This window comes from Annulohypoxylon maeteangense, assembly GCF_022496945.1.
Source record: "Annulohypoxylon maeteangense strain CBS 123835 unplaced genomic scaffold GGS22scaffold_1, whole genome shotgun sequence".
NCBI lineage: Eukaryota > Fungi > Ascomycota > Sordariomycetes > Xylariales > Hypoxylaceae > Annulohypoxylon > Annulohypoxylon maeteangense.
This window is the reverse complement of record NW_025953248.1, coordinates 3,631,560-3,658,442: the sequence shown is the minus strand read 5'-3', so window position 1 is coordinate 3,658,442 and position 26,883 is coordinate 3,631,560. Positions and strand designations below refer to the sequence as shown.

Here is a 26,883-nt window from a genome sequence, read left to right as displayed (position 1 = left end):
ATACCGCATATAACGCATGGCAGATTCAGAAATACTTGGTCATCCATAGTAGTGACTTGGATGGCAGTCAACCCTTTCACACCCCATTAAAATTACACATGTGGAGGTAATAAATATTCGCCGTTTTAGAGGGTATAGCAAAGCCCTGGACTATCCAAAATCAATATACATATCTCCGTCCATACATACCTAGTTAGATATGGTGATGGACGTGTGCCTCTTCCTCTACCTTAGATCCGGTAAGGTACCCCATCGCGCCCATCTTGAAAAAGTCTCCTAGAAGAGTTGCGGTACTCAGTACTTGGAGATCACAAATATACGCCTAGCTGAAAGTTCTGTTAGCGTAGTAGGTTAATTTACAGCTAGCCTGTAGTAAGTAAAATGCCTGAGCAGGTACCCAGTACCTAAACACCCGACCTCTTCTATTAGCATTCTCCTTGCATCTATCTATATGGATATTATGGATTTGGAAACAATGAGAAGAAGGGGTCGATAAAGACAAATACACTATAATGACAGAAGAGGAAGAAAAAAAACCAAGATAAAAAAGGAACCGTTGGAGCCCGAATCTATGTCAGATCTAGAATAATAGAAAATACATAATTACAGAATTGTCCTGATGATTTCCTTGTCAAGCGTGGCTGGATGTTTCACCCCGGCTATTTCCTTTCCTTCCCTCCCAAGCCGTGAGTTAAGTTGTAGCGAACAGCAAAAGTGGCTAGCACGTAGCGTGGTCCGCACTGCGTACTGGCACTTTTTGAACCTCTCATCCTTCAGCAATCCAATAACCCCCGACCCATAGACCCAAGTCGTCCCCGCCTAATCTTCGCTTTCCCTTATTGCTTCGCTTTCTATGTCAGGGTTCCCATTGGAAAGTTAGGGAGGTCCACCCGCCTAGTTAGGTTTAGGTGACCTAGCGGTCCCCTTGACATACCTAGGTACATAGGTACATCTTTAGTTGTACATTCTGTGTTCTTGTACATCGGTACATATGTACATGTGTACATCCCATACCTACTACGCTACACCTCCTCTCCCAAGCCCGAGCCCTCGTCTCTCCACCCGCTCGCTTTCAAGCAGGGTCTCTCCTTATTGAATCGACAAGAGAAGAGAGGCCTCTTCCCTTTCAGATCTAATCCCATCTCATCCAAGTCAACACACAACAAAATCGTCTTATTCGACGACGGCGAAGACGAATATCGTCAGACTTGTATGAGTTGAGCGTTCTCGTTGCTTGTAATTATATATTCCGAACGTTGCTATTATTAATCCGAGCTTTAACACGGTTACCAAATCGTTCCCTTTCCCCCGACCGCCGTTGAGGCGGGTACGCCGCGACAATCCGCGATATCGATTTGCGTGCTTCACCCTTCTATTTCTTGCATTGTTGTATCATTGACATCGGCATCGCCTTGCTCCATGCGTTCGTCGTAAGCCTATCCAGCGCCTAACGAACGCTGGCCCGCTCCCGTTATCATTCCATCGTTTATGATCAACAACCGCCACTATTAAAGAAACGATTTGAATCCCCAGAACCGTAACCATGAGAGTGATGGCCGACGAGGAGACTTTGGTGGCTACAGCGGCCATCATTAGATCTCTTGCCGCTTCGCCGAAAGATCCAGCATATGCTTCAGTTCCCATTGGCACTAATTCTGGGATCAAGTTGCCCGGTCGCGAAAGCCATGCCAAGGAATCTGTCGAACGTGAGCTATCAGCTCTCGTAGTCAGGATTCAGCAACTTGAGGCCAGAGCCAACCTAGGCAATGGCGCAGCCTTCCCCGATACACCCAACGAGACGGCCGAATCTCTTTTCGGTGAAGAGTCTCCAAGTTCTCTAAAGTCATCAACGCGATCTCGACATCCCGTCCTCCCTCCCAGTCGGAATGGATCTGCCGAAGAACGACCAATTAAGGTCCTCCCACTCACTAATGAAGATCTCGAGGGACTTCACGAGCACGTGATAGACCAATCCAAAATACTCGATAATCAACGCCAGGAATTGACAAATGTTAACGCTCAGCTTATTGAGCAAAAGCAACTACAGGAGAAAGCGCTTGAACTTATGGAAAAGGAACGAGTTGCCGCCTTGGAACGAGAATTATGGAAACATCAGAAAGCCAACGAAGCCTTCCAAAAAGCGCTACGTGAGATTGGTGCGATTGTAAGTGCCGTCGCTCGAGGTGATCTGACTATGAAGGTCCGGATGAATACTGTGGAAATGGACCCTGAGATTACGACTTTCAAACGGACTATCAATACTATGATGGATCAGCTTCAGGTCTTCGCCAGCGAGGTTTCCCGTGTCGCGCGTGAAGTCGGTACCGACGGAATACTAGGCGGTCAAGCTATGATCGAAGGTGTCGACGGAACATGGAAAGAACTTACAGACAATGGTAGAGTACTGCGTGAACTTGATTATTGGAGTTTTCTGACACTGGCATAGTCAACGTTATGGCTCAAAATCTCACCGATCAAGGTTCGTTCAGATGACTTTTATTTTCTTATGCATAAACTATTGCTAATAAGTATCCAGTGCGAGAAATCGCATCAGTAACAACTGCTGTCGCCCACGGAGACCTCACTAAGAAAATTGAGAGACCAGCCAATGGTGAAATTCTCCAACTCCAACAGACGATCAATACTATGGTTGAACAATTGCGTACATTTGCCTCCGAAGTCAGTCGCGTCGCCCGAGATGTAGGAACCGAAGGTATATTAGGAGGTCAAGCCGACGTAATGGGAGTCCAAGGTATATGGAATGAATTAACGGTAAACGTGAACGCTATGGCAAACAATCTTACTACTCAGGTGCGCGATATCGCAAAGGTGACTACCGCCGTCGCCAAGGGAGACCTCACTCAAAAGATTCAAGCCGAATGTAGGGGTGAAATTTTCGAATTAAAATCAACTATCAACTCTATGGTTGAACAATTGTCTCAATTCGCGCGGGAAGTTAGCAAGATTGCGAGAGAAGTCGGAACCGAGGGTCGCCTAGGTGGCCAGGCTACTGTGAACGACGTTGAAGGCACTTGGCGTGACCTCACCGACAACGTGAACGGCATGGCCATGAACTTAACAACACAAGTGCGAGAGATTTCTAAGGTTACCACTGCTGTAGCAGCTGGTGACCTATCCCAGAAGATCACTGTCGAAGTCAAGGGCGAAATGCTCAGACTAAAGCTCACAATAAACTCTATGGTGGACCGCCTAGGCAAATTCGCTTTCGAGGTCAGCAAAGTCGCCAGGGAAGTCGGAACCGATGGAACTCTGGGTGGCCAAGCTCGAGTCGACGACGTGGAGGGAAAATGGAAAGACCTCACCGAAAATGTCAACACAATGGCCTTGAACCTCACCTCCCAAGTGCGGGGTATATCAACCGTTACTCAAGCCATCGCCGATGGTGATATGAGTCAGAAGATCGACGTCCAAGCAAAGGGCGAGATACTAGTCCTAAAAGAAACCATCAATAACATGGTTGACCGTCTGTCAGTATTCTGTAATGAAGTACAGCGTGTGGCAAAGGACGTCGGAGTCGACGGCAAGATGGGAGGCCAAGCCGATGTTGGAGGTCTCAAGGGACGATGGAAGGAGATTACAGCTGACGTTAACACGATGGCAACAAATTTGGTGAGCTTTTCTTTCATACTCGGTTTCATGAGATATAAGACTAATGGTATTTTTTAAAGACTACTCAAGTGCGAGCTTTCGGCGATATAACTAACGCTGCTACCGATGGAAACTTCACCAAGTTGGTCGATGTGGAGGCTTCTGGCGAGATGGATGAACTCAAACGCAAGATCAACCAGATGGTGTACAACTTACGAGACAGTATCCAAAGGAACACGCAGGCAAGGGAGGCAGCCGAACAAGCTAACAAGACGAAATCCGAATTTTTAGCCAACATGTCTCACGAAATCCGAACACCTATGAACGGTATCATTGGAATGACCCAGCTCACTCTTGACACCGACCTCACGCAATATCAAAGAGAGATGCTTAATATCGTGAATAACTTAGCCAACAGTCTGTTGACTATTATCGACGACATATTGGATCTTTCAAAGATCGAGGCTCGAAGGATGGTTATAGAAGAAATCCCGTATACTTTACGGGGTACTGTCTTCAACGCCTTAAAGACGCTGGCTGTCAAGGCAAACGAGAAGTTCCTCGACCTCACATATCGGGTCGACAGCTCTGTGCCTGATTATGTGGTCGGCGACTCCTTCCGTTTGCGGCAAATTATTCTCAATCTCGTCGGTAACGCCATCAAGTTTACGGAGCACGGCGAGGTGAGCTTGACAATTCGGAAAGCCGAAGTTGCCCCACCTAAGGATCCGCGGGAATACGCCATCGAATTTGTCGTTTCAGATACCGGCATAGGAATACCGCCAGATAAACTCGATTTGATTTTCGACACATTCCAGCAAGCAGACGGATCGATGACCCGTAAATTTGGTGGTACTGGTTTGGGTCTATCAATCTCGAAGAGGTTGGTTAATCTAATGGGTGGTGATGTCTGGGTCAAGAGCGAGTTTGGCAAGGGTAGCTCGTTCTACTTCACCTGCGTAGTTAAGCTTGCAGATGGCGAGGTTGCATCCATCGAGAAGCAACTAAAGCCTTACAAAGGACACCAAGTTCTGTTCATCGACAAGGGACGTACCCAATACGGTAGGGAAATTGTCATTATGTTGCAGAGGCTTGGTCTGGTACCGGTCGTCGTCAACACCGAAGGAAACCCCAACATCCCCGGCTCGGACGACCCGCCGTACGATGTCATCATCGTCGAGTCTATCGACACCGCTCGTAAGCTAAGGGCTATCGAAGACTTCAAGTATCTCCCCATTGTTTTATTAGCCCCAGTTGTACATGTCAGCTTGAAGTCCTGCCTGGATTTAGGCATCACGTCTTATATGACCACACCCTGCAAACCGATCGATTTAGGGAACGGGATGGTTCCCGCTCTAGAAAACCGTGCCACCCCGTCGCTAGCCGATAACACGAAATCCTTCGAAATCCTTCTCGCCGAGGATAACAGAGTCAACCAACGGCTCGCCGTCAAGATCCTTGAGAAATATCACCACGCAGTCACCGTCGTCGGAAATGGACTCGAGGCCGTGGAAGCAATCAAGAAGAAGAAGTTCGACGTCATCCTCATGGACGTGCAGATGCCGATAATGGTTTGGCTCCCAGTGGATCGCCCCTAATTATATTATAGCTTGCTAACTGCGAACAGGGAGGCTTTGAGGCTACTAATAAGATACGCGAATACGAACGCAGCCTTGGATCTCATCGAACACCGATCATCGCACTCACAGCGCACGCCATGATGGGAGATCGGGAGAGGTGTATCCAAGCCCAGATGGACGAATATTTATCCAAACCTCTACAGCAAAACCACTTGATACAAACGATTCTGAAGTGCGCAACTCTTGGTGGCGCGCTTCTCGAGAAGAACCGAGAACGAGAACTGGCTCGTCAGGCCGAGCAAAAGAACGGCGGCAAGCAGAACGGACAGAACCACATGAGGCCTAGCCTAGAGGGTCGTTCGATAACGACGAACGAACCCCTGATGGGAACCATGGAGAGCCCATCTATTGTCTCGACGAATCAGGACGATCCGTTGCAAAGGGCACGTTCAACCCTCTCTGAACCCTGCGTTCAAAATGACTAACATGCGATCACCTGTTCAGCTCCTGATAAGAGCTCACAGTAACTGATCAGTTTCCGTTGCCGGACAAGTCTTAAGGGGGCATAACTCTCTTGGAGTAAATTCCCCTTAACACATTCCGGAATCCGTGTTACAATCAAGAGTCGCTTCTTCTTGATCATTCTCACGATACCCAAGACCTACGAGAATGCCACCAGTTATAGGTGCTATCGCCGCTTAATTTTCTTGTGCTCTCGTTCCACAAGCTTGATTACGAGTTAGTGCTACACCTTTTAGCTGTTGTTGCTCGTTCTCCGGGTCTACGCCTCTTTTTGTTATCACGATGTCCGGGGAAGTGGATAAGGATGTGCCGCTTTTGGGGAGGGAGCAGCTACTGCAACTGTCGGTGTTTCATTGGGCGTTCTTCTCTTGCTTTATGTTTTAAACAATAGTCACGCGAGTCGTTTGCGAAATATCTCAGTCACGGGTAATTTCCCCTCGACATTGGCTTGTTTCGGGCTATTGTACCAGGGTCCACCGAGAAGGGATGAATGAATTGTTATTGGGAGGGGGGGAGGAAACACGAAGTTATTTGTTTTTTTGGATTGAGAATAACAGCATGTCTAGATTCCTACGTCGGAGTCTTCCGTGACGGTTCGAAACGTATCATATATGGAGTAAATAGTGCTTGGGTCCTGTGTATCATGGAATTCAGTCGGTGCCTTCTTATGTCCGTTTGTTGTCTGTCAACCGGCTCGCGGCTTTGTGATGCGCTCGAAAAGAGAGAAGAGAACGGAAGAGTAGAAGATGAAGATGAAGAAGCTTTTTTGTTTCTCAATAGGAACATGACGTCTGTTAATGGATCAGCGATAACGAGTTCCCGGTTTATTCTACATGGCTTCTGCTTCTCTTATGATGATCGTGATGTTGTAATGTGTGATTTATACTATGCCTTGTTGTCATCGACGTGTTTTCTGACTCTAGGTCTAAGAAATCAACGGCTTCACTGGCACATTTACAATAGTTCCTATCTCATATTCTCCCTCCTCTTCAACACCTCAACTGTGGTTACCTACTGAAGAGATACACGAGAAGGCATATCGAATACCTAATCTTCCAAACAAAACAACAAGGCTCACCCCTGGTACAACCAATTCACATGTCATAGCCAAATCCAAATACCTACTCTTAGAAGTAGATATTTTCGACTCTAAAAGACTGCTAACAAAAGCGCTAGCAGTATCAGACACATACCTACATAGAAAGCGCAGCAGCCTAAGAGAACATGACTATCTCAAGCCCGGTTGTTTACACTGCCCCTTTTATTACGTCACTCAATTCGCTAGCTCACCTACCGTTTTCACTACTATATATGGATCATCCTAGATGGCGTAGATGAGATCTCTCGCGTTTTTGCCATGTGCTGCCGAACTTTCCAACTCTCCGGGCGAGAGATCCTGGCATGAACGTGTCGTCGCTGGGATTGCCTTGGGAGGAGGTGGCGATGTAGTGTGTACATGCTCAGGGGCGGGCTAGGCTAGTTGCTGGGCTAATCTAGATCAAACTTTATTATTTAATTGTCGTAGGTTGGCCAGTGGGAAAGGGGTTTGGATGGGTTAGCTGGGAATGGGGATTCTCGGTAGTTTTTGGGTGATGGGAATGTCGAGCGGATGATTTGCGGTGGTGGTTACTAGGTAGGTTAGGAGGTCTGGGCGTGGATTTCGAGTTGTAGCTAGTATAGTGTGAAATTTGGCACGTGTAGGTCCCCCGTATGAGATGTTTTAGGGGCTTGACGTTGTGGGAACGAGGGCTTTGTCTTCTAGGTTGGTTGATCGCTGCTTTTGGGATTCTCTCGTCGTTCTCGGAGATGACGATAGGTGTATCGTAGATCGAGTTGGTTATATGTATGTGTGCGGAAAGAAATTTCTTTTCGGGGTAGTTGGGTTGCCGAGAACTATCTACCTACCTGCCTATGTATAGCTCACATAAAGGAATAGGCTACCAGGCCGCGTACACCTCACGCTAGCATCTTCTTATAACACGGAATAATTGTTATGCGACTCGATCACGAAGGATTCGTGTGCTTGAGGTGCAGCGGGAAAGGATGGATGACGATACTCCTGGATGGTCAGCTTCTCTTAGTGGACCGGGATGTTGTCAAAGTATAGTGTAGGGAGACGAAAGTAGGTTATAACTGACGAAATTGACCAAATGAGTAGCTGCAGACTGGGAAGACAGGAAGTTTTCCGGACTCCACTCAACCCAAATTTATGTGTAGGTATTTGTTCGTATCTCCAAGCTAGCGAGCGGGATATCCCAATGAAAGCTTCTAACCCCGGGAAGCGGAAGGTCCTCCGCACATAGTCTCAGATATATAGACTTGTCCGTACATATATCATAAATACAGACTTCTGGATGCATCATTAATGATAGAAACCCATGATGTAGCATTGGCTGCCTTTCTCGTGACGTTGTTTATCTGCGAGAAAGTTTGGGTGCTCTGGAGCGCGGCCGTGTGATGCACATCACCGTGGAATATGCATGCCTACCTACATACTAGGGGTACGTAGGCATCGTTGTCCCCCATATCTCTCTTGGAAAAGAATCCGGGGATGAAGTATATTCCCCAATGAAGTTGAATTATGCTCATAGACGGGTTTATCGTAAGGGATAAAGGGATTGGAAAGGACTCCGGTTCTGCCATGTGATGAGTAGATTGTCGTCAGATTATGGGACCATCTTACGATCCTTAGCCCGACTTCTCGGCCTAGATGTAAGATGGTCCGTCCTGGTCGACCAGAGTTTATTTACGATACTCAAAGGAGACACCGAATTTATGGATCGATCAGTGGATCCCCCGTCCGGCAGTTTAAAGGATCGACATGCTGTCGACTCGATTGAGAAATGAGCATTCTCTTGGATATCGTCCGAGTCCTCACATATCTCCCCAGAAAATTAGAGACCACGCGAAGGAGGTACGTTGATAGGATAGCTCCGCGCCAGGAAACAGCCCATACTTGGTTAAGTGAGTGGATGGTTTTCACTAGTATGCTTAACATACTGTACATACATAGTATCGATCATAGCGAAGCATTGTTCTAAGCACTCGATTTCAATAGTGTCCTGCCTTTTTATTCGACGTCACGGCGCAGTAGAAACTTCCGAGGCCCTTGTATTGGACTACTCACTGTGTGCGGAAGGATCTTGGTTGACTTTTCTACCTGATATATGTACCTATTTACCTCTGAAGACCTATAGTTAGTAAATTTTCTATTAAGGGTTACGCCATCATGATGATATTTGGTAGGTACCTGGTAAGATTTAAGAACAGATATAAGCTATCCCTAGCTATCGAGTGCCAAGTCTGCCAACGTGCTAAAGAAAAGCTTCATTTACTCCTTCTCGAGCCTTATTATCTCGTAGGATTCCCAAAAAGCCAGATTTGTAGTTTCATTAAAGTAATTTTCTTGATCCCATCATGCCACATCTCTATCGCGTGGTTCAAGAATTAGGCCATTCTGACAATTATACGTACTTAGAGATGTGTACACACGCGTCAACTACACAATGAGCCTCAATGGCAGCTCTTTGCGAGCTATCGGATGTAGCCATTGTTATTCTAGAGTCTTCGGTGGGTTCATATCGCGACGCTGGGACGGTCACATCGCGCTTGTAACTGTAGGATTGAGGATCTAGGTACGTTTCCTTGCTCAATAGATGTCTCCATTCGTGTCGTTCTATCGGATCTGTAGCATCATTATTTCTGCGGGGTAACTAACGTAACAGTTCCCCCAAGCTTCTTGGGTTATATACATGAAATATGCATGGAATACAGATTACATATGTGCAGAGACTAATACAGGTATGTGGAGGTATGAAGAGGTGGCAAATTCGTCTATTGGAGGAATTGGGGGTAGTTTGGTTTAGGTATTTTTTTCAGCTCATGATAGTCATCGTCTATCTTGATTCTAGGTAGGCGTCGGGCCAAAACCCCTGCTCGATAGACACAATATGGCTCGATAATTGCAGAGAAACGCAACATATCATTTCTTAGACTCGGGTTTCTGTTCTTTCGGGCCGGGTACCTCAATCCTCCCGTTACTTTCTATGTCTGCCATCATATCATCGAGGTGACGCTCTATCTGGTCAAGCTTTGCTTCAATGGCGTCGGCCTGGCTCTCTCCCCTGTTCAAACACACGTTAGCTGCGTGATTCTCTGAGAACTTCAGCAGAGATAGAGGAAAGTGGCATGTGAACTTCTGATCTGCTATAAAGATATGTATAACTAGAAATAGACCATAGAGCTGGACGGAGATATCTGACGAGAGTATGTATTCCGACGACAAGCGTTGGTATCATGTATATGTATGGACTTCTAAGACCAGTCGTCCCACATAAGTCATACGAAGGGATACGTCACGTTAAAACCGAAGGACTCTCTTTGCTCTAAGACATCAGCATTGACGTTGGCATATGAAAGGCTGGTGGTGCTAGGCATCACGATGTGGAGTAAATGATTTTGCTAACCACTTGGGTACTAGCAAAAAGCAATGCGAGTGAGACAGCCAAATACGCGTGGACTTCCACGATGGGAATGCAGTATGTAGTGTGGAAAATCGATAAAAGTGAACTGTTTTTCCCATGCGGATAATACATTCAGGTGGGATTCGGTTAGGTGAAATGCGAGTCGGGTCTATTCTTCGCCACTAGGCGGGGGATCTAGACCTTTGGTGACAGGGGGCCGTGTGATGGGGAAAGGCTACGCTTATCATGCCAGTTCGTATGCAAAAGGAAACTTTTGCATGTTGGGAGGGATGGGCAATTTAGGAGCTTAGAAGTGATTTGCATGGTGAATAATGGGACATTCGAGGCCGGATTTGGGCATTTCCATGTGGCAACGCCTCCCGAACTTATAAGCCGGGAATAGGCAACTCATCTGGCTTGTTCAGGTGACGAGATCAACTGTTGGTCAACCATGGAACGGTCTCAAGCCAACAAGGCTCTAATAGTAAGCATATGTACATACGCTCTTAAGTCCTGGAGAATCTAATAGCGAGGTTTTGTGTTAGAGCAAGAGAAATCCATCGTCTAAGACATTTATCGAGGCTGCTAGCTTACCTCAGCTACCCTTGCCTGCGTCGATTTAGGGCGGGAAGCACCGGCGGAATCGCCGTTAGGCTTTTGAGATTTGGTGTCATCGTTCGAGGGTGATTGAGGCATGGCGAAATTACTGTAGTAGCCTGATTTTTATCTACAGTATATACAGTACTAGGTGGAATGTCGATTTTAAGATTCGATGTGGATCTTAGGATTAGAAACGGGTGATTGGTGAAGATTCTCAAATGTTGGTTGGATGATGAAAGTGTTCCGTGTTGCCGCTAGGCGTTCTGTTCGGAAACAGTAACGTATAATATACTCAGTTATAAAAAAACGGGTGGAGATCTGTGTTGTAGAGGATGAAGATTGGGTAGATTGTCCGGTCTAGGCAGTTGTTAGACGGGTCGATCCGAGTATGTGGTGATTCCCTGATAGGTCCCAACAGTCAGCCTCTCCACGTGAGATCAATTAAATGATTTTCTATTATGATAAAAAGTGTAAAATGCAACTCTGTGCAATGATCTTATTCCACACTGCGTAGAAGATCGACAGGTTGGACGATGGCCTCAAACGCTGATCTTCTCTCCAGCTGGAAAATAACTCCGATGTCAAAAGGAAAATTATCTTTCGTTCCTTAAGGCCTAGATCTCTGGATCTCGGCATTTTAAACGCTTCTCGTTTCTCGCTTCTCAACAGTTTGGGACAACCCGTCATTGGTTGTGGGTATAGTAATAGCGCAAGAGAGAAAGCGTGCAAGCGCAGACAAGAGTCAAGGACTGTTATGTACAGTAGTCTCTGTTAGGTCTGCTAGGTCTGCTAGATCTGCTAGTCTCGCAAGACCACGTGTTTTCTCTTTACACTTACCACCTGGCGGCCAGGCAGCGTACATACATTTATTGTTTACCTAGTACCAGATACCAAATACTTAACAGGAGCTAGGAGGTTACTCCGAGTCGTCGGATTGGGCGAATCCAGGTTCAGGTGTGCGATGTGCGATGTGACTGAAGACTGACAAAGAATTCCATGTATTTCGATGGGAAACTGAAATAATGAATCTTGACAGTTGCCGAAAGTTTGGAAACTTCTTAGATTTCAAGGTTCATTCTTTAGATAAATCCATAAACCGTATATCTAAATAATTGTCCGGTGAGATATATATGTATCAACAAGGATTAACATAAATAAGCGCCTCGATATATAGATATACACTTAACCGATCTTATACATACGAATAATCAGGTGATTATTCTGCGGAGGATCAATCAATAGCGCATATCGATTGGCGGATGAAATTCCTACCTCCTACATACATTTATTACACATGTAAGCATTGTACGTACATACATACCCGTGACATTTCTACCTACGCCAGCTACACGTACATACATACATACACATACATAATCTCATACATAATACCTAGTACTACTGTACAACTCACGTTCGCCAACCAAATATTATTAAGACCGCCGCCAGACTGTCAAATTGCCAGACAGCCAGATTGCCTCGACTGTGGAAGATGGGAAAAGCCTTCCCTCATCTGCTCATCTCGATCCTGTCCCACAATGACGATGGCCGTGATATCTTCTTACAAGGGGAAGAAGGTGGGAGAAGTGGGAGAATTTATTCTAATCTCGTCGTCGCCCTTCGATCGAATCTCGAACCTGGCCTATGGTAGCCAAGGCGAGCATACAGATTCGTATACAACCTGACATCTGACAGTAGGTCGAAATACCACAATGCCGGGAATTGTACAGTATCATCCGCCCATTTCTTCTAACCTCTCCCACCTCTTAGTGGGGGCGCAAGAGGGGCATATTGGCACACAATCGCCGATATTTGGAAGTGGATGCAATAGGAAATAAAAAACATCTGACGGAACTTAGTTAGTCTGGGGTTCGTTAGTTCGACGGACGCCAAGAATTTCGATCCCGGGCTGAAATGTCGATTGCGAAACCCTGTCCTCTTCCAATTTTCTTGGATCTCATTGGTAACCTGCTGCTAGCCCTTGACTTCCGTTCCTCTAAACATTGGCTAGTGGTCCGACACCCCGATACCTTTCTATCCTACTACGGAAGAGATAGAAGAGGTACCTGACAAGAATCGCATCATCACCGATTCCTCTGGACGACTTCAACCAGTTCAACAGAGGTCAGTTTCCCTTTTGGGAATCCGAACTGGTCCCTGAAGGAGGGGGGGAAGATGAGCCAGACAGGCAAGACAAGCAGACTAGCAGATCACGTAAGTACCGGTATGTATCTGCATACATTAGGTACCTAGGTAAGTAAGCGGGCAAGACGTTGATGACTTATGTATTTGCCATTGGGATAGAGGTGGCAGAGAGAGGCTCCCCCTAATAGTACTAGACGTACTAGACGTACCAGACACGACGTCGAAGAGGTACCTCGCGAGGCAAGATGGCGGCGAGCTCGGGAGCAGACACACACACATCCACATCCTGGCAAGAGACACGAGATGAAAGCAACCCACTGGAAATACGTCCATCTCATTTGTCGCAAGCATCGGTCTGCGATCTCGATCTCTCCCACCAGCCTGTAACCCTTTCTTTTTCACTCGGCTGCTACTGCAGTACCATGGCATCTCTCGCGTGATCTGCAAACTGGTTCGACCTCTTGGTGAGTTCTTTTTTCTCATTCATCGCCATCAACCTCCATCACTAGAGATGCGATGAAGGGTGAAAAAAGGGGGATAGGTGTAGATGGAGATGGAGATGGACGGGCCTTTTTGAGCTGGCGAGAACTTGCCTACGGAGCACTAAGCTTTAGTCCCTGGATAGGCTGCATGAGCTTGATTCTCACCAACTCCATGCATTTCACTCTGCATTTATGGAGCCTTGGTACTTAGTCCGGCTATGATCATCTAGGAATAGTCACGTTCCTGAGCAAGTCTCGTACCTACAGTACCTACCTACCTCTAGGGGACTTTGCAGAGGCGCAAGAGGCGTGACCTCACACCTCACTGCCTCGATAGTTACATACCCAAGCACCCCCAAGCCAGGACGGCCAGGTGCCAGGCAGTCCAGGTACCGTGTTCAAAGTCGTTCTAGTGTTTCTAGGAGTGTCCACCGGTGGACATATTATTGTCCATCAGCCCATCAGGCCATTTCGTGCTTGCATGTTCTCAGGACTTCTCGCCGGCCATCAAAAAAAGAGAAGTTAATGGGAGCTAGTCCTGTAAGTGAGTTTCTATTTTTTCTCTTCAAGCAAGCGCTAGCTTTTCTGGGTCCTTGCCGCAACCGTTATTTTTCAGATTTTCCCTTTTGCTGTCACACATCAGTTCTTTCGATTTTCCTCGATTGCGCTACTCATCGAGATCTGGAAAATGCAGAGGGATCGTATATCACCACAACAGCCCGGGATCCAGAATGCCAATTTTCCACATTTCCCCTAAACATTGCCATTGACCAACACGGGGCAAACAGACAAATTCGATTCCCAACCCTTTGATGCCACAACATACACGATCTTGCAAACCCGCATCACAGCTTCGCGCATTTCCCTACTGTAGTGTACTTTAAAATTTTATTTTATTTTTCCTTTACCATATTTTATTCTATTTTTATTTTCATTTTTTTGTCTTGCATCTGACCCCTTCGAGAAGAGGGATCGGTCTGCCATACATACACCTAGCTGCTATTATCTCGGCATTTCACTCACGCGCGCACTCCTGTAATTCTAGACCCCACGCCCCACACCTAACCTTCGCATCAAACCCACGACGCGTCTCCATCTTTACGTAGCTTCGGAATCCCATTTCGTTGCGGTTTGCAGACAGTTAGTGCCGTGGGAAGGCAACCTTGGAAGCAATCCCGACACTACCCCAGTAGGCTGGTTATTAGACCAGTTATTTCGGCGAGGTAGAAGCGACTGACGCTTGTGTACATTGGTTGTTGTGGTTTGTTGGTTGTCGAAAAAAAGAGTCGAGTTGACATCAATTTCCGGAGTCCTTGGGATTGTCTACCAAATAACAACTCCGATTCGCAAACGGTTCGACCGCCGAAATTGAAATCGCTACTTACGAGTTGCGTCGTAATCGCCAGTCCGGGAGCCTCATGCTGAATTGAATTTTAGCGATTGTTCCGCAGAAACGCGGCCAAATCAGCTATATGAATTCCCTCGAAGTTATCTTTGGCGAGCTAGGTATCTCTCAGTACCTTGAGGCCTTTGTCGACCAAGGATTCGATTCATGGGAAACAATTTTGGATATCACGGAATCTGATCTGTATGTTTTGTTCTGTGTCGTAGCTCAGAGTCAATGGCTGACGTGACGACATTCCAGAGATGCACTTGGCGTCAAGCTTGGGCATCGAAGAGTAAGAAGGCTTTCTAGGTAACGGCTAGAACAGACGTAATACTAACTGCTATAAAGAAACTTCAGCGTCGAATAGCGAACTACAGAGGTGTCGCCCCCGAAACATCCTTAGTATCTCCTACCCGCACCAGTATCGAAGATGCAAAGCTCGACTCGAATCGGATCGAACCTTTAAAATCCGATAAACAAGATGGGGCGGCCGTCGCGAAACGAAAGTACAGGCGGCATCCAAAGGTTCGTGTTTCTCAGCATTTAATAAATATACATTTTACGTTGTTTTAGTCATTGAGTGATTTTGATATCATGTCTTATGGTATGGAACGGATGACTGACATTATAATAGCCGGATGACAACGCTCCGGAGCGCCCACCATCGGCGTATGTGCTATTCTCGAATAGTAAGTTTCTCCTATAGTGGTAGTGCGAAGCATCGTGGATCATTGCTTCTCTACTGCCAAATATAATAAATCGCTTACTAACAGGCTCAGAAATGCGAGAAGACTTGAAGGGTCAAAACTTGACATTCACGGAGATTGCTAAGTTGGTTGGTGAGAATTGGCAAAATTTGTCACGGGATGAAAAAGAACCATTTGAAAGACAAGCACACGAAGCAAAGGAGAGGTATAATCGCGAGCTGGGAGGCTATAAAAAGACGACAGAGTATAGAAAGTACTGTGATTACTTACATGAATTTCGTAAAAGACAAGCAACGCAATTACAAGGTAACAACCACCCCATAACTCCTCCCTATGGTGTCTAAAAAGGTGAAATTCTAACAGATTTAATAGAAAAAGATGTTTCTAAACGTCTCAAGACTGAAGCCGATAGTACTCGCGGCAGCAGTACTGGTGGTTCAACAGGTGCCAGCGGTACGACTAGCGGTACAGTCAGTGGTTCTGACAGTCAACCCGGTAGCGAGCCTCCTCCTTCGCGTCAGCAAAGGATGGGTTCATCGGCGTCAACTGTTGAAAGTAGTTTCTCACCGGGTGTGAACGGAATATATCACGGGGATGATCTGCACTCTCCAAGGACTCTATCATACGACGAACCTAGTAACGGGCGACCACGAGGATTATCAAGTCCGACTTCACGTGACCTTTCTGTCCATTCGAGTCGTCGACCTGGTTGGCTTGACAACCAACGGATCTATGGAGAGTCCCCCAACGCAGTCGCTTCATGGTTCGATCCAAGGAATGTTCAAGGAACTTTAGTGCATTCACCAGAGAACGGGTTACCTAGTTCCGCGCCAACTCATGGCCCAGGCAGCGGGTCCGGTCGTGGGTCAAGATCTTCTGGATCAGCATCTTTGTCACGGCCACCATCGCTGAAGACTGAGCAGTCTTCGTCCGGAAGCGTAAGCTCGCTGAACTCCTACGCTATCCCGAGGACACCAAGCGATGCATCATTACCAATACATGCTCTACTGACAAAACCGGAGACCCCGTATGCCCCTTGCCCGGCACCGGCCCCACAAACCCAGTTACCGCTATTTCAACCACAGTCTGGCCGACCCCCAGGTGACCAGCTAGGTAGCAATGGTATGTCTCCCCCCAAAAGACTGTATTGGCACAACTAATACTTAATATAGGATTCCCTCCGGGTCCAACTACTCCGAAGTATTCGATTCCGAGTCTTCAAAAGGAGGGCGCTTTTGGCGTACCAGCCGAACCAAGGCTTTCTCCCACTTCCAAATATGGTAGTCCAAATGAGAATAGCCTCGATGGCATTAGTGCCCTTCTTAAAGCGCGAGAAATTGTCGATCGACAGTAAAGCGGGTACAAATTATTGTTGAACCCCTCTCTTACTATACCTCTCGTGGATTTCTGCACTAATCACATTTGCATATTAAAAAGGGTACGCGGAGCATGGCATTTACGAGATTTACAATCATGACTGGTATTTACTGGGACGGAAACGAGCGTTTGGAAATTGCAACACGACATGACACTCAAATGCGATCATTTTGACAGTTATCACCCGGAATTTTGCAGGCCTGCGTCTCTTATGTTGGGGGAAAGAGCCCGATACAGCCCTTGCTGCAAAGACTACGAATTTATTCCATCTAAAATACCCATTTTCTACCTACATCTGTGATATCTACCTACAGCGACTGATTTCTATTTTTTCTCAACCAAAAAGGGGTCTCCATGTTGACCTTGTCTGTTTGCACTATCAGATGTGATTTCTGCCACCATTTACTATCACTACAGGTCCCTATTTTATTATATATAGGAGTTTTGTTTTTTAGGGGATACTCTAACCGGTACTCTCGTGAGAGAACTGCAAAACTTTCTGGCGTTGAGAGGTATCGAGGGTGGGCTTCATGTATTTATGGACATATGGGAGCGGACATTCGCACCTTTGGTGAAATTTTATGATCTTCAAGACTTTCTGGGTACATCCTATTATTTACGTGCTACTTTGTTTTAATATACATAGGTTAGTATCTACCTACCTAGGTAGGTACTATCTACCTATCTACTGCACTTCGCTATTCGGACAATTGTAATAGCTGCGCGAATTAGATAAAAGAATCGGGAGCCGCGAGGCTTAGGATGATCGTCCAGTGAGGACGCTCGATCTAATGTATCATAAGTCGCCGCAGCCATCCCAATCGATGCAGGATTTGCGCCTCGTCGGTCTTGGCGAGCTCATTGGTTGGCGATCGGCTTTATTTTGACGCCATTCTGACCGGTCCATTTCTTTCTTTTTCGTAATTACAACGAGGCTTATGGCTTATTACACAAACTCTTGCGGCACGGCACGAACCCGGGATCGAAGATGTGGGAAAAAAGAAAAATTTCGATTGGAAACGGTAGGTATGTATGCGGGTTAAGAGGTACCTAGACGATCCATGTACGCGTATAACTCATGTTCGTCATCCCGTATCCCGATAGTAAAGTAAGTGGCGCGCCGACCACTGAAGCCGCCATCATAAGCATGACCCATCATCACACACAAAACGTTGCTTGCTTGCTTGCTTGCCTTCCCATCCTAACCGTCATATCACGTGCATATTCCCTTCCCGATCTTTCAAACTGGTACCGCTATTGGATAATTACCAAGGTAATTGGTTGATTTAATCGAACGAACGAACGAATGGATGAGCGAGTCCCCATCTACGTAAGTACCCACGTAGAAATACCAAAGAATCAAACCTCTCCAGTAACCTCAGCCGTCCAATCCTTGCGGATCTCAAGCTCAAGCAACTCAGGCGTGTTCTCGATGACGAGACCCTTCTCGTTAGCCAAGTGCAGCAGACAGATGAAGCAGAAGCTCGTGGAAATGTCGTCCATGACGGTCTTGGGGTACACCGCCTGGAGGTCGTTCATGACGTTCGTGAACTTGAGCGTCGGTTCCTCCTCTTTCACCTTCTCCGGCGGTGTGGGAAGTCTTGAACGGTCGGGGTCCTGAGGTTCATGTTAGATTATATTATATCGGATTGAAGAATGTGGTTGAGGAAATGTAGGTGATGATGAGAATGGGATTGTGACTTACGACAGGAGTTTCGGGGAATCCTATTCCCTTCCAGAGCTCCTCCTTCAACCGACGCACGTCCACTTTCTTCGCCACGCGCGCGTATTGCACGTACTCGGGTCGTAATCTTCGTGTCGATGTGACTAGTTGTGTTCCGAACCCGCCTGTCGTCATGCCGTTGTCCAACATACCCGTGATGCCAATGTCCTGGGTGACGGGGACGTCGGCGCCCGGCGAAAAGTGATCCCTTGCATCGGCAAACTCGTCATCGTCGTCATCTAGCATGCCACCGCCGGGTAGCGGCATTTCATCGTCGAAGAAGTTTGCATCATAGTCGCCCGTGGGCAGGACCGTATCCTGCTCCGCGCTTTGCTGCGGTTCCCTCTGCGCCCAGAAGGCCTCGTTCATATCACCCGCCGCTACATTGTTGTTATTCTCTTGATGGCCGGTACCGAAAAACCCGCCCTTGTTTCCGAAACGGTTCCGACGGCTCATCCGAGCCTTCGGCTTTAGGAAGAGACTTAGTAACTGCGTCGAGTTAAAGTGTTTGTCGTCGGGGAGAAGGTTTCGGGTCTTGGATTTCCAGTCTTTCTTGGGCATGGATATGGCGGAGTTGCTTGCCGCCTGCGTAAAAATGGTGTCGGCTAGTTTCTGGTCTAGGGGAGATTTGAAATCTATCTCGAAAATCTCTTTCTCTTTTCGTTGACGGGTGGTCGTCTCCGGCTTGTTGGCATCCTTGATTTTCCGTATCCTCCAGTGTTCTGGGCCGGCCCAGTTCTTCTGAAGAGCTTGGTCGAAGTAGCCTAGGATATCTTCGTGCATCTGATCTCCGCTCTTGGCGTGCTTCATAGAGATAATATAGTCGCCGTTGTCGTCCTCAACGCCATCAACTCCGTCTACCCCAGGCATACCATCGTCAGGCCCAACAGTGTAAGGCCGCATCTGAGGTTCTAGTGCAGCTTCTCGCGCCCATGCCTCTCCGCCCTCACCGAACGCGACCTCGGCGATATCAAAGCCTCCCATGGCGGTCATGTCATCAAAACCGGCAGGGTTATCATCGTCGATGAACATGCCGGATTTGTCGCCACTAGCATTAGTTCCGCTAAGGTCTTCGTCATCGTCGTCGTTCTCCGAAGCACGCAGGAAAGGTAATTCCATCGAGCCCGACGGATTGCCGAGTTCGAAAGTCTTTAATGACGGGCAGATATCTTGTTCGTCTAACCTGCTAAGGTCCGGGAAGAATTTGGCACCGAGGGCGCCAATATCGATCTCTACGCCATCCTCTTCTTGCGCAGGTTGCTCCGTGATAGTTGCTTCCGACCGGTCATCTACTTCTTCATCCTCTTCTTCGGCTGTGGCATCTTCTCTCCGTCGAGGTTTACTACCCTCTGCAGAAGCATCGTTGGCATCATCACTGCTGTCAAAGACAATGCGACCTTGGCCGTCGATCATAAGGTGGTTTAGTAGAAGACCTTTGGCGCCACCTTCGTCGAAATCTGCCGAAGCCTTCTTGAATAATGGGTCCACTCCGAATTCCAATTCGAACTTTTTGAGCTGTAAGGAAGCAAAGGATGGTACAAGAGTAGTTTCTGAGGATCGTTGCTGTAAGAGTAATGATTAGTATTCTCCCATAATGCACCAAATAGCAAGCACGTAGTTAAGCTTACTCTTTTCTTGGTTTTCTTCTTGATTACGTTCCCATCTTCGTCGACTTCCTCTTCACTATCCTCGCCATCTTGATCGCCATCCCTATCTTTCTTCTTGGAATTACTATCCGCGAGGCCGCTAAGTAATTTACCTGTTTCTGTTGCTACGCTATCCACTCTGCTGGTATAAATCTTGACACACCCGTCTAGGGTACAACTGGCTCTCTGGAAATTGACACCATCTCCATCCTTTAGCAGCGACATGTCGTGGAAATAGTCGATAAGCGCGAAGTTCCAAGAGTTGGTAGCATTGATCTTGTTGTCGGTGGCCATTTTCATCCATTCTTCGAAATTGGCTAGGATAGGCATGCGCTTCATAGGCGTCACACCGGTGTTGGTGCCGGCCACATAGACGTCGTCATCGTCATCCCCAGCGCGTCGCGGCGTGCGCGGATTCGAGCGGGGAGACCCATTATCGATATCAGCCAGCCTTTTCTTCGCAGGCGTCGCCGCAGCCGCCTGCAGGTCGTTAATCTGTCTTTCGTGAAGGGCTCGCCTTGAATGAAGTCGCCCTTTTCTCTCTTGTGCGTCGTCGTTTAGCGGGATCCTGTTTTTTGGGAGTTGGAAGTCAGAATTATGGTCCAGCAGGCTGCCGTAACAACCGGTGTAAACATCTGACTAAGTCATCTAGTCATGTTATGTACTCACTTTAATGGAGACTTAAAAGGAGATCCAGAAGAACCGGAAGTTGTTCGACTACTGACGCTGGCGCGAGGAACTTGAGCTACCCGAGGCATCTTCGTTGTTTATGAATCGGGTCGTGATGCAGGTCATAAAATTATGTGTGTCGCGTTGCCGACTCGGAGTTTGTGTGGTTTGTGTGTTTGTGTGCAGGACGAACTACGACTTTACTTTGCGCAAGTAAACAATCCATACAATCAGAAAGTAAGCTAAACCTATCTGGTGCACAATTGGGGTTTTTGGCGGGGTGATGCCCAGTGAAAGACTCCAGCTCAATTCTCCAGTGCTGCGCCACCGCCACAAAGTTCGTGGAGTCAAGGAAAGTTTCAAGGTTCAAACGGGTTGTGGCGTTCTCTTCCAATTTTCCAAATTCTCCAATTAGAAATGATTAATTCATGATTAGCACATTAACACAGCCCTCCTTGGCAAAGTAGGTACGCTGTACGCTGTACGCATTCGATACCTGGTCGGAACTTCCCCCCCGAATACGTGGGGTGGTACTCTCCGTACTTGCAAATTATTTAAGACTTGATGGAGCAAACTAGGGGGGATAAAGAGCAAGATCAACCGGATCTCTTCTTTTAAACATTTCTTCAAACATCCTAAACATCCAACGTTCTAAAGCATTTTCCTAAAGTTTCCCAAAATCTCCCAAAACATCCCATGAAAATATCTTATTTTAACATTCGCCAAGTAACAGCGCATACGGAAATCTTGCTATCGACGTCACACATTGTCTGAGGCAACCCATCTATACTTACCTAACAATGCCAATGCCCTGATATCCAGCGGTCTGGGAAGGATCTGACGCACTAGCTTAAGTTACAAGACGCACACATGGACACACATGTAATGTCCGGGGTATTTTCCATCGTCCACGTCAACGGGACGTAGGGATGGTATGTACTGGAGTAGTATCGGCAAGGTACTAACCGGGTATCTAATTGGTCTTTGACGATCGCTGAATAGAACCTGAGCTCACCACTTCATCAATACCACCTTCACCACATCCCAAGAAATACCTAATACCTGATACCTTACAGTCCAGACCAGACTCCTAACTTGGTTATCGTTCTATCATTACCATCCATCCCGAAGAGGATTCGGCTTTCCCAATCGTTCTTCTATATATCAGATATCATCCTTTCGTTCCTTCTTTTAAGCATTAATTATCAATTCAATCATATTTGTTCATGTCATAATCCCCAATTTCCTATCCCCTATCCCCCCCCTTGGCTATGGAATTTTAATCGCAACTACCTAGCCACCCTACCAAGCCAAAATGCACACTGCCTTATCTTGGAGGAAGGGGGGCATCAGCCTTCGGCCATTTTATACGACCATATTCATTATTACCCTCCTCACCACATATAGTATATTTATTAAGGGACCAACAATCTCGTCGAAGGAGTCCCCGTCCCTGTCTCCGCGATCTGGTGAAGAATGCCGCTTGGTTCACAATGCCGCAGACAAATGTGCCTTTGTAAGGCGCAATTGCAAGGATGACGAAGCAGGCATAATAGAATATTTAACCTTCTATTATTGCGACCTCGAGCGCGCACAACCCCTGGCTTTCATTATACTGGCCCTCTGGCTGGGTCTGCTGTTCACCACTATCGGTATAGCCGCCAGTGACTTTTTCAGCGTCAACCTTAGCACCATTGCAACTGTGCTTGGTTTAAGTGAGAGTCTTGCTGGAGTCACCTTCCTGGCTTTGGGAAATGGCTCGCCGGATGTATTCAGCACATTTGCCGCCATGGGCTCCAATAGTGGAAGTATGGCCATTGGCGAGTTAATCGGAGCTGCCGGCTTCATCACCTCTGTCGTTGCTGGCTCCATGGCCCTGGTACGCGAGTTCAGGGTTTCTAGGAAAACCTTTGTGCGAGACATCTGTTTTTTTATAGCAGCTGTTAGCTTTGCCATGTGCTTTTTAGCCGATGGGTACTTGCATTTATGGGAATGTTCCGCCATGATCGCTTTCTACATGTTCTACGTCGTCGTCGTCGTTGGCTGGCACGCAGTTGTCAAGAGGCGAAAAGCTCGGCGAGCCAAGGAGGCCCAATCTCGCGGCCATTTCTATGCATCCTCAAACGACCATGGTGACGATGCATTAGAACCCTATAGGGATGAACCAGATGACGAGGATATTCCGCCAGCAGAGCGTCGTATATCATGGAGGAGCGGGTCCGATATCAGTGCATTAGAGCGAGGACCCAGAATTGAGGTTGGCTCAACCAATGATGACGATGATAGCGACCATAGCCAGCATGTTGCAGCGGAGGTGGCGAGCAGCATGCGAGTGAATCGCCCGCGTGGAAGGAGAAGTAACACCACAACCATCACCCCAATCCGTCCCAGTCTAGTCGGCGCGCTAGAATTCAGGTCAGTGTTGTCATCGTTACAAGAGGAAGGAAACCTACGAATGCGGCCAATACACCATGGTCGTACCACTTCTGCCGATCTCTTGCAAGAAGGACACGCTATTATTCGGGATAATAAGAGCGTACAAACGATCCAGGGCGTTCAAGATGCTTCTATCGTGGTTAGAAATCGCTCGCGATCGTCCGGGGCCGTCCCAGTAACTGTTGATGCCGACCTTACCCCTCCAGAGTCATCGGGAGATAGAGGTAGAGCTCCCAGCCCACATACCATAGGAGGGAAGTTGGCTCCTCCACCTAACGATCTCTTAGGCGGTCTCCATGCAGAGAGTTCGACTTCGGAGGACTTTTCCCATAAACCACAGTTACATCGTCTCCGTATCCCAAGTCCCCCTCGTGGTAGTGCAGGATCTTCACCATCATTATCACCATTCCCTGCATTTACAGAATCGCCATTTGTGATCACAGAAAACCCCCAACAACTCCCGCATATAATGCTACCGCCCTCTATTGAAGAGCGAAATGCGTCTCTCCGCGACCTGGTTGAAAACAGAAATTCAAGGCCCACTAGGTGGTGGCCCTATCAGTTATTACCCCCACCACAGACCATTCTTTATACTCTATTCCCTACTTTACAAGGCTGGAAGAGCAAAAGTATCTGGGATAAATTTGTTAGCGTAATATCTGTTCCTAGCATATTCTTTCTCGTCATCACGCTGCCCGTGGTGGAGACCGAGACACCGGACGATGAGATAGAAGAGAGTATTGTAGAACAAATAGCCCCAGACCAAATAGGGAACGTGGCAGCACCAGTGTCACCAGCTTCCTTCGACCCGGGATTCTCTATTCATCCCGAAACGGAGTGGCAGCGGTACAGACGGCGCACAAGATCTAGAGCATCTAGTCGCAGCCGTTCACCTAGCCATGCTAGCTTCATTTCTCTGAATGCCCCTAACGACGCGCAAACCAACGATGAGCAAGGATCAGACCAACCCCAGGCGATACCAGTCTTTGTCCCTGCAAATATACACGTATCAAAACCTGCCTCGGAACCTGAACAGACAAGCTCAACGCTGAGCGAGGAAGAACAAGGATGGAACCGCTGGCTATTGATCCTCCAGGTTTTCACCGGTCCAATCTTCTGTGTGCTTATCGTCTGGGTAAACATGGCAGAGGATCTTGACCAACCTCTCACTGTCCTCTGGAAAGCGTTGCTAATCTCGCTTGCCTGCTCTCTATTTATACTTGGCTTTATACTTATGACTACATCTTATGATCATCGGCCTAAGTATCATTTCTTATTCTGCTTTCTGGGATTCTGTATTGCGATTGCCTGGATCTCTACTATTGCTGGTGAAGTAGTAGGGGTACTTAAAGCATTTGGTGTCATCCTAGACATATCCGAAGCGATACTAGGCCTCACTATTTTTGCAGTTGGCAATTCGGTGGGAGACCTAGTTGCGGATGTGACTGTCGCTCGACTGGGTTACCCAGTGATGGCCTTGTACGTTGTTCCCATAATAGAAATTGTGTCGACCCGCTTAACTGACCAACCCTGTGTAGATCGGCCTGCTTCGGAGGTCCCTTGTTGAACATACTGCTCGGCATCGGCCTCGGGGGTGCGTATCAATTAATAAACGCGGCAAAGGACAGGAAAATAGAACATCCCGAAGAACCGATACTTTATGAGCCGTATCACATACAAGTTAGCGGGACGCTAATGATTTCCGCCATTACCTTACTTTTCACGCTCCTTGCGCTGCTCATCGTCGTACCAATGAACAGATGGATCATGAACAGAAAGATTGGCTGGAGTTTGATAGGGCTCTGGTCTATTAGCACGGTTGTGAACTTGGCTATCGAGATCACGGGAGTGTGGCAGGAAATAGCTTAAGTGCGTTGCCCGACAAAGACGAGTTTATGATACATTTCTGTCATTACCTGTACGATTGTAAGAAATTGAAATAGTTCGAGCTTAGCATGGCGTTTTGGGCGATAACATTTAAATGGGATTTTAATTGGAGAGGCAATTTATTTAAGTAAACATCCAGTAGGGCTGTCCTTGGTGACGCTTTCGCTTGTAAGATAGAAGAAAAGCGCCAAAAAGCCCAGTCGAGCGGCTTCCACTGCAATCGAATGCAAGACTACGAAAACCCGATTATCCATTCGTCATTCCTAGTTAGAAGCCAAGCATTTAATTACCTACGGTACAGTTGTCAGTATGTAGGTAGGTATTTCCAGTGTGTCTACTGTCACTACGAGTCCGCCACCTGAGTCATTAAGATGACTTTACTTATTGCACTGCTAGCTGATGTTACGTCGGCTACAGCACCTAGGTGCGGTGTCGAAAGCCACGCAGCCATATTGCTCAGTCAGTACGATAAATACACTCACTCAAAGGTAACGGCGTACAACATTTTACAAGTATAAGATGTTGCCAAGCACCTTTCTAGACATTTCCCCTTTTTCATTTCAGGAAACCTTTCATCTCCTTGTCAGATTCGTGATATCCTAATCAGCTTGTCAAATCACTACACCGTAACAGATAGTATATTTACTGCATAGACACACATAATCGCTCCCCGTCGTAGATTCACTGGAAAACTACCTACCAAGTCAGATATGGGGAAGAAACGAGATAGATGGTACGAGCGACAAATAGAAGCATCTCGCCAAGCCAAAGCGGAGGCCGGTAAGCCTCTCTCGGAGAAGACTACCAGGTCCGAAGCGACGCAGGTTCCTTTCGTAGAGAGGAAGGGAGAGAAGCGTAGAGAGCTGACGGAGGAAGAGAAGGTGGAGAGGGAAAGAGCGAGGATATGGATTAGGGAAAAGGAGGAGGAGTGGGAGCGGGAATGGGAGAGGGAGAAAATGGCAAGGGAAAGACGGAGGGAGAAGGGGAAGATGAGGGAGGGGGAGCGGGAGGATGGTTTTGGTTTTAGGGATTTCGTGAGGCCGGATTTTGTTAGGATGTGGGAGGAGAAGAAAATGCTGGAGGGGTTGAGGGCGGCTGAGGGGAAGGATGAGAGGTTGGGGTTGAGTATTAGGGCGTTGGTTGAGGCGGGCAAGATTGAGCCGCCGGGGCCGTTGGATGTGATGGATAGGGAGTTGCTTGGTCGTGAGTCGGACGGGTTGGACGAGCTGTTTGCATCGCAGGTTGATAGGGATGATGTAGAAGAGGGCGAAGTGGTGGAAGAGGTGAGAAAGGGGTAGTAGTTCTATTGTACAGCCTGTATCATCAAAGAGGACATACCCGTTTTGTCTTTCTCCATATCAGAAGAAGAATTGTATTTGGAGTAGAATTTGATGAAGTAGTAGGTTTGTTTGGGTGTCGTTAAGATTCGATCATCAGCTAGAAGCAGTACCTACCTAGTACCTAATTAGAAAAGCCTCCAAGTCAATTAAGCCTAATTGAGACCAGCTAACTCAGCCATTCAGTGTACCCAAGGCGTCGTAGGCAGGCTATGCTTTTGCATAGTCCTATCTATACCTACTACCAATGAAAGATGCCTTTAGTTACAGTATCCAGTACCAGTAAGTATTTCATAGCTTAATTTGATTCATA

General features: G+C 47.2%; 6 protein-coding genes across 6 annotated transcripts; 4 read left to right on the top strand and 2 right to left on the bottom strand.

The window, feature by feature from the left end:
* Positions 1 to 1,382: 1,382 nt before the first annotated feature.
* Positions 1,383 to 5,938, top strand: GGS22DRAFT_15315 (uncharacterized protein). The gene is made up of 5 exons (XM_047959800.1): positions 1,383 to 2,396; positions 2,447 to 2,479; positions 2,537 to 3,630; positions 3,690 to 5,180; positions 5,237 to 5,938. Exons 1-5 carry the CDS (start codon positions 1,544 to 1,546, stop codon positions 5,672 to 5,674), a joined length of 3,909 nt encoding a protein of 1,302 aa, XP_047824403.1. The 5' UTR covers positions 1,383 to 1,543; the 3' UTR covers positions 5,675 to 5,938.
* A 3,721-nt stretch (positions 5,939 to 9,659) lies between these two features.
* GGS22DRAFT_15264 (uncharacterized protein) lies at positions 9,660 to 11,050 on the bottom strand. The gene is made up of 3 exons (XM_047959715.1): positions 10,769 to 11,050; positions 10,677 to 10,696; positions 9,660 to 9,835 (listed from the first exon to the last, which is right to left on the bottom strand). Exons 1-3 carry the CDS (start codon positions 10,868 to 10,870, stop codon positions 9,694 to 9,696), a joined length of 264 nt encoding a protein of 87 aa, XP_047824402.1. The 5' UTR covers positions 10,871 to 11,050; the 3' UTR covers positions 9,660 to 9,693.
* Positions 11,051 to 14,544: 3,494 nt separating this feature from the next.
* On the top strand, positions 14,545 to 17,038 carry GGS22DRAFT_15154 (uncharacterized protein). The gene is made up of 7 exons (XM_047959506.1): positions 14,545 to 14,989; positions 15,047 to 15,080; positions 15,137 to 15,313; positions 15,423 to 15,477; positions 15,568 to 15,801; positions 15,868 to 16,617; positions 16,668 to 17,038. The coding sequence occupies exons 1-7, from the start codon at positions 14,874 to 14,876 to the stop codon at positions 16,847 to 16,849; spliced, it is 1,548 nt and encodes a 515-aa protein (XP_047824401.1). The 5' UTR covers positions 14,545 to 14,873; the 3' UTR covers positions 16,850 to 17,038.
* A 460-nt stretch (positions 17,039 to 17,498) lies between these two features.
* GGS22DRAFT_151238 (barren) lies at positions 17,499 to 21,072 on the bottom strand. Its single transcript, XM_047959451.1, has 4 exons — positions 20,911 to 21,072; positions 20,224 to 20,809; positions 18,578 to 20,158; positions 17,499 to 18,489 (listed from the first exon to the last, which is right to left on the bottom strand). The coding sequence occupies exons 1-4, from the start codon at positions 20,997 to 20,999 to the stop codon at positions 18,232 to 18,234; spliced, it is 2,514 nt and encodes an 837-aa protein (XP_047824400.1). The 5' UTR covers positions 21,000 to 21,072; the 3' UTR covers positions 17,499 to 18,231.
* Positions 21,073 to 21,518: 446 nt separating this feature from the next.
* On the top strand, positions 21,519 to 25,376 carry GGS22DRAFT_15133 (uncharacterized protein). Its single transcript, XM_047959463.1, has 2 exons — positions 21,519 to 24,825; positions 24,885 to 25,376. Exons 1-2 carry the CDS (start codon positions 22,226 to 22,228, stop codon positions 25,213 to 25,215), a joined length of 2,931 nt encoding a protein of 976 aa, XP_047824399.1. The 5' UTR covers positions 21,519 to 22,225; the 3' UTR covers positions 25,216 to 25,376.
* On the top strand, positions 25,345 to 26,638 carry GGS22DRAFT_151235 (uncharacterized protein). The gene has a single exon (XM_047959450.1). It carries the CDS (start codon positions 25,944 to 25,946, stop codon positions 26,529 to 26,531), a length of 588 nt encoding a protein of 195 aa, XP_047824398.1. The 5' UTR covers positions 25,345 to 25,943; the 3' UTR covers positions 26,532 to 26,638.
* Positions 26,639 to 26,883: the final 245 nt, after the last annotated feature.

Bases quoted from the DNA above. Each gene is read 5' to 3' on its own strand.
- GGS22DRAFT_15315 (XM_047959800.1), top strand. From the start codon at position 1,544: ATGAGAGTGATGGCCGACGAGGAGACTTTGGTGGCTACAGCGGCCATC. The intron at 2,397-2,446 runs GTAGAGTACTGC...ACACTGGCATAG, and splicing joins GAAAGAACTTACAGACAATG to TCAACGTTATGGCTCAAAAT. The intron at 3,631-3,689 runs GTGAGCTTTTCT...TATTTTTTAAAG, and splicing joins ACACGATGGCAACAAATTTG to ACTACTCAAGTGCGAGCTTT.
- GGS22DRAFT_15264 (XM_047959715.1), bottom strand. From the start codon at position 10,870: ATGCCTCAATCACCCTCGAACGATGACACCAAATCTCAAAAGCCTAAC. The intron at 10,697-10,768 runs GTAAGCTAGCAG...CCTCGCTATTAG, and splicing joins CGCAGGCAAGGGTAGCTGAG to ATTCTCCAGGACTTAAGAGC. The intron at 9,836-10,676 runs GTATGTACATAT...GTGTTTGAACAG, and splicing joins ATTCTCCAGGACTTAAGAGC to GGGAGAGAGCCAGGCCGACG.
- GGS22DRAFT_15154 (XM_047959506.1), top strand. From the start codon at position 14,874: ATGAATTCCCTCGAAGTTATCTTTGGCGAGCTAGGTATCTCTCAGTAC. The intron at 15,478-15,567 runs GTAAGTTTCTCC...TAACAGGCTCAG, and splicing joins GTATGTGCTATTCTCGAATA to AAATGCGAGAAGACTTGAAG. The intron at 16,618-16,667 runs GTATGTCTCCCC...TACTTAATATAG, and splicing joins TGACCAGCTAGGTAGCAATG to GATTCCCTCCGGGTCCAACT.
- GGS22DRAFT_151238 (XM_047959451.1), bottom strand. From the start codon at position 20,999: ATGCCTCGGGTAGCTCAAGTTCCTCGCGCCAGCGTCAGTAGTCGAACA. The intron at 20,810-20,910 runs GTGAGTACATAA...CCCAAAAAACAG, and splicing joins CCTTTTAAGTCTCCATTAAA to GATCCCGCTAAACGACGACG. The intron at 18,490-18,577 runs GTAAGTCACAAT...CATGAACCTCAG, and splicing joins GATTCCCCGAAACTCCTGTC to GACCCCGACCGTTCAAGACT.
- GGS22DRAFT_15133 (XM_047959463.1), top strand. From the start codon at position 22,226: ATGCACACTGCCTTATCTTGGAGGAAGGGGGGCATCAGCCTTCGGCCA. The intron at 24,826-24,884 runs GTACGTTGTTCC...AACCCTGTGTAG, and splicing joins GGTTACCCAGTGATGGCCTT to ATCGGCCTGCTTCGGAGGTC.
- GGS22DRAFT_151235 (XM_047959450.1), top strand. From the start codon at position 25,944: ATGGGGAAGAAACGAGATAGATGGTACGAGCGACAAATAGAAGCATCT.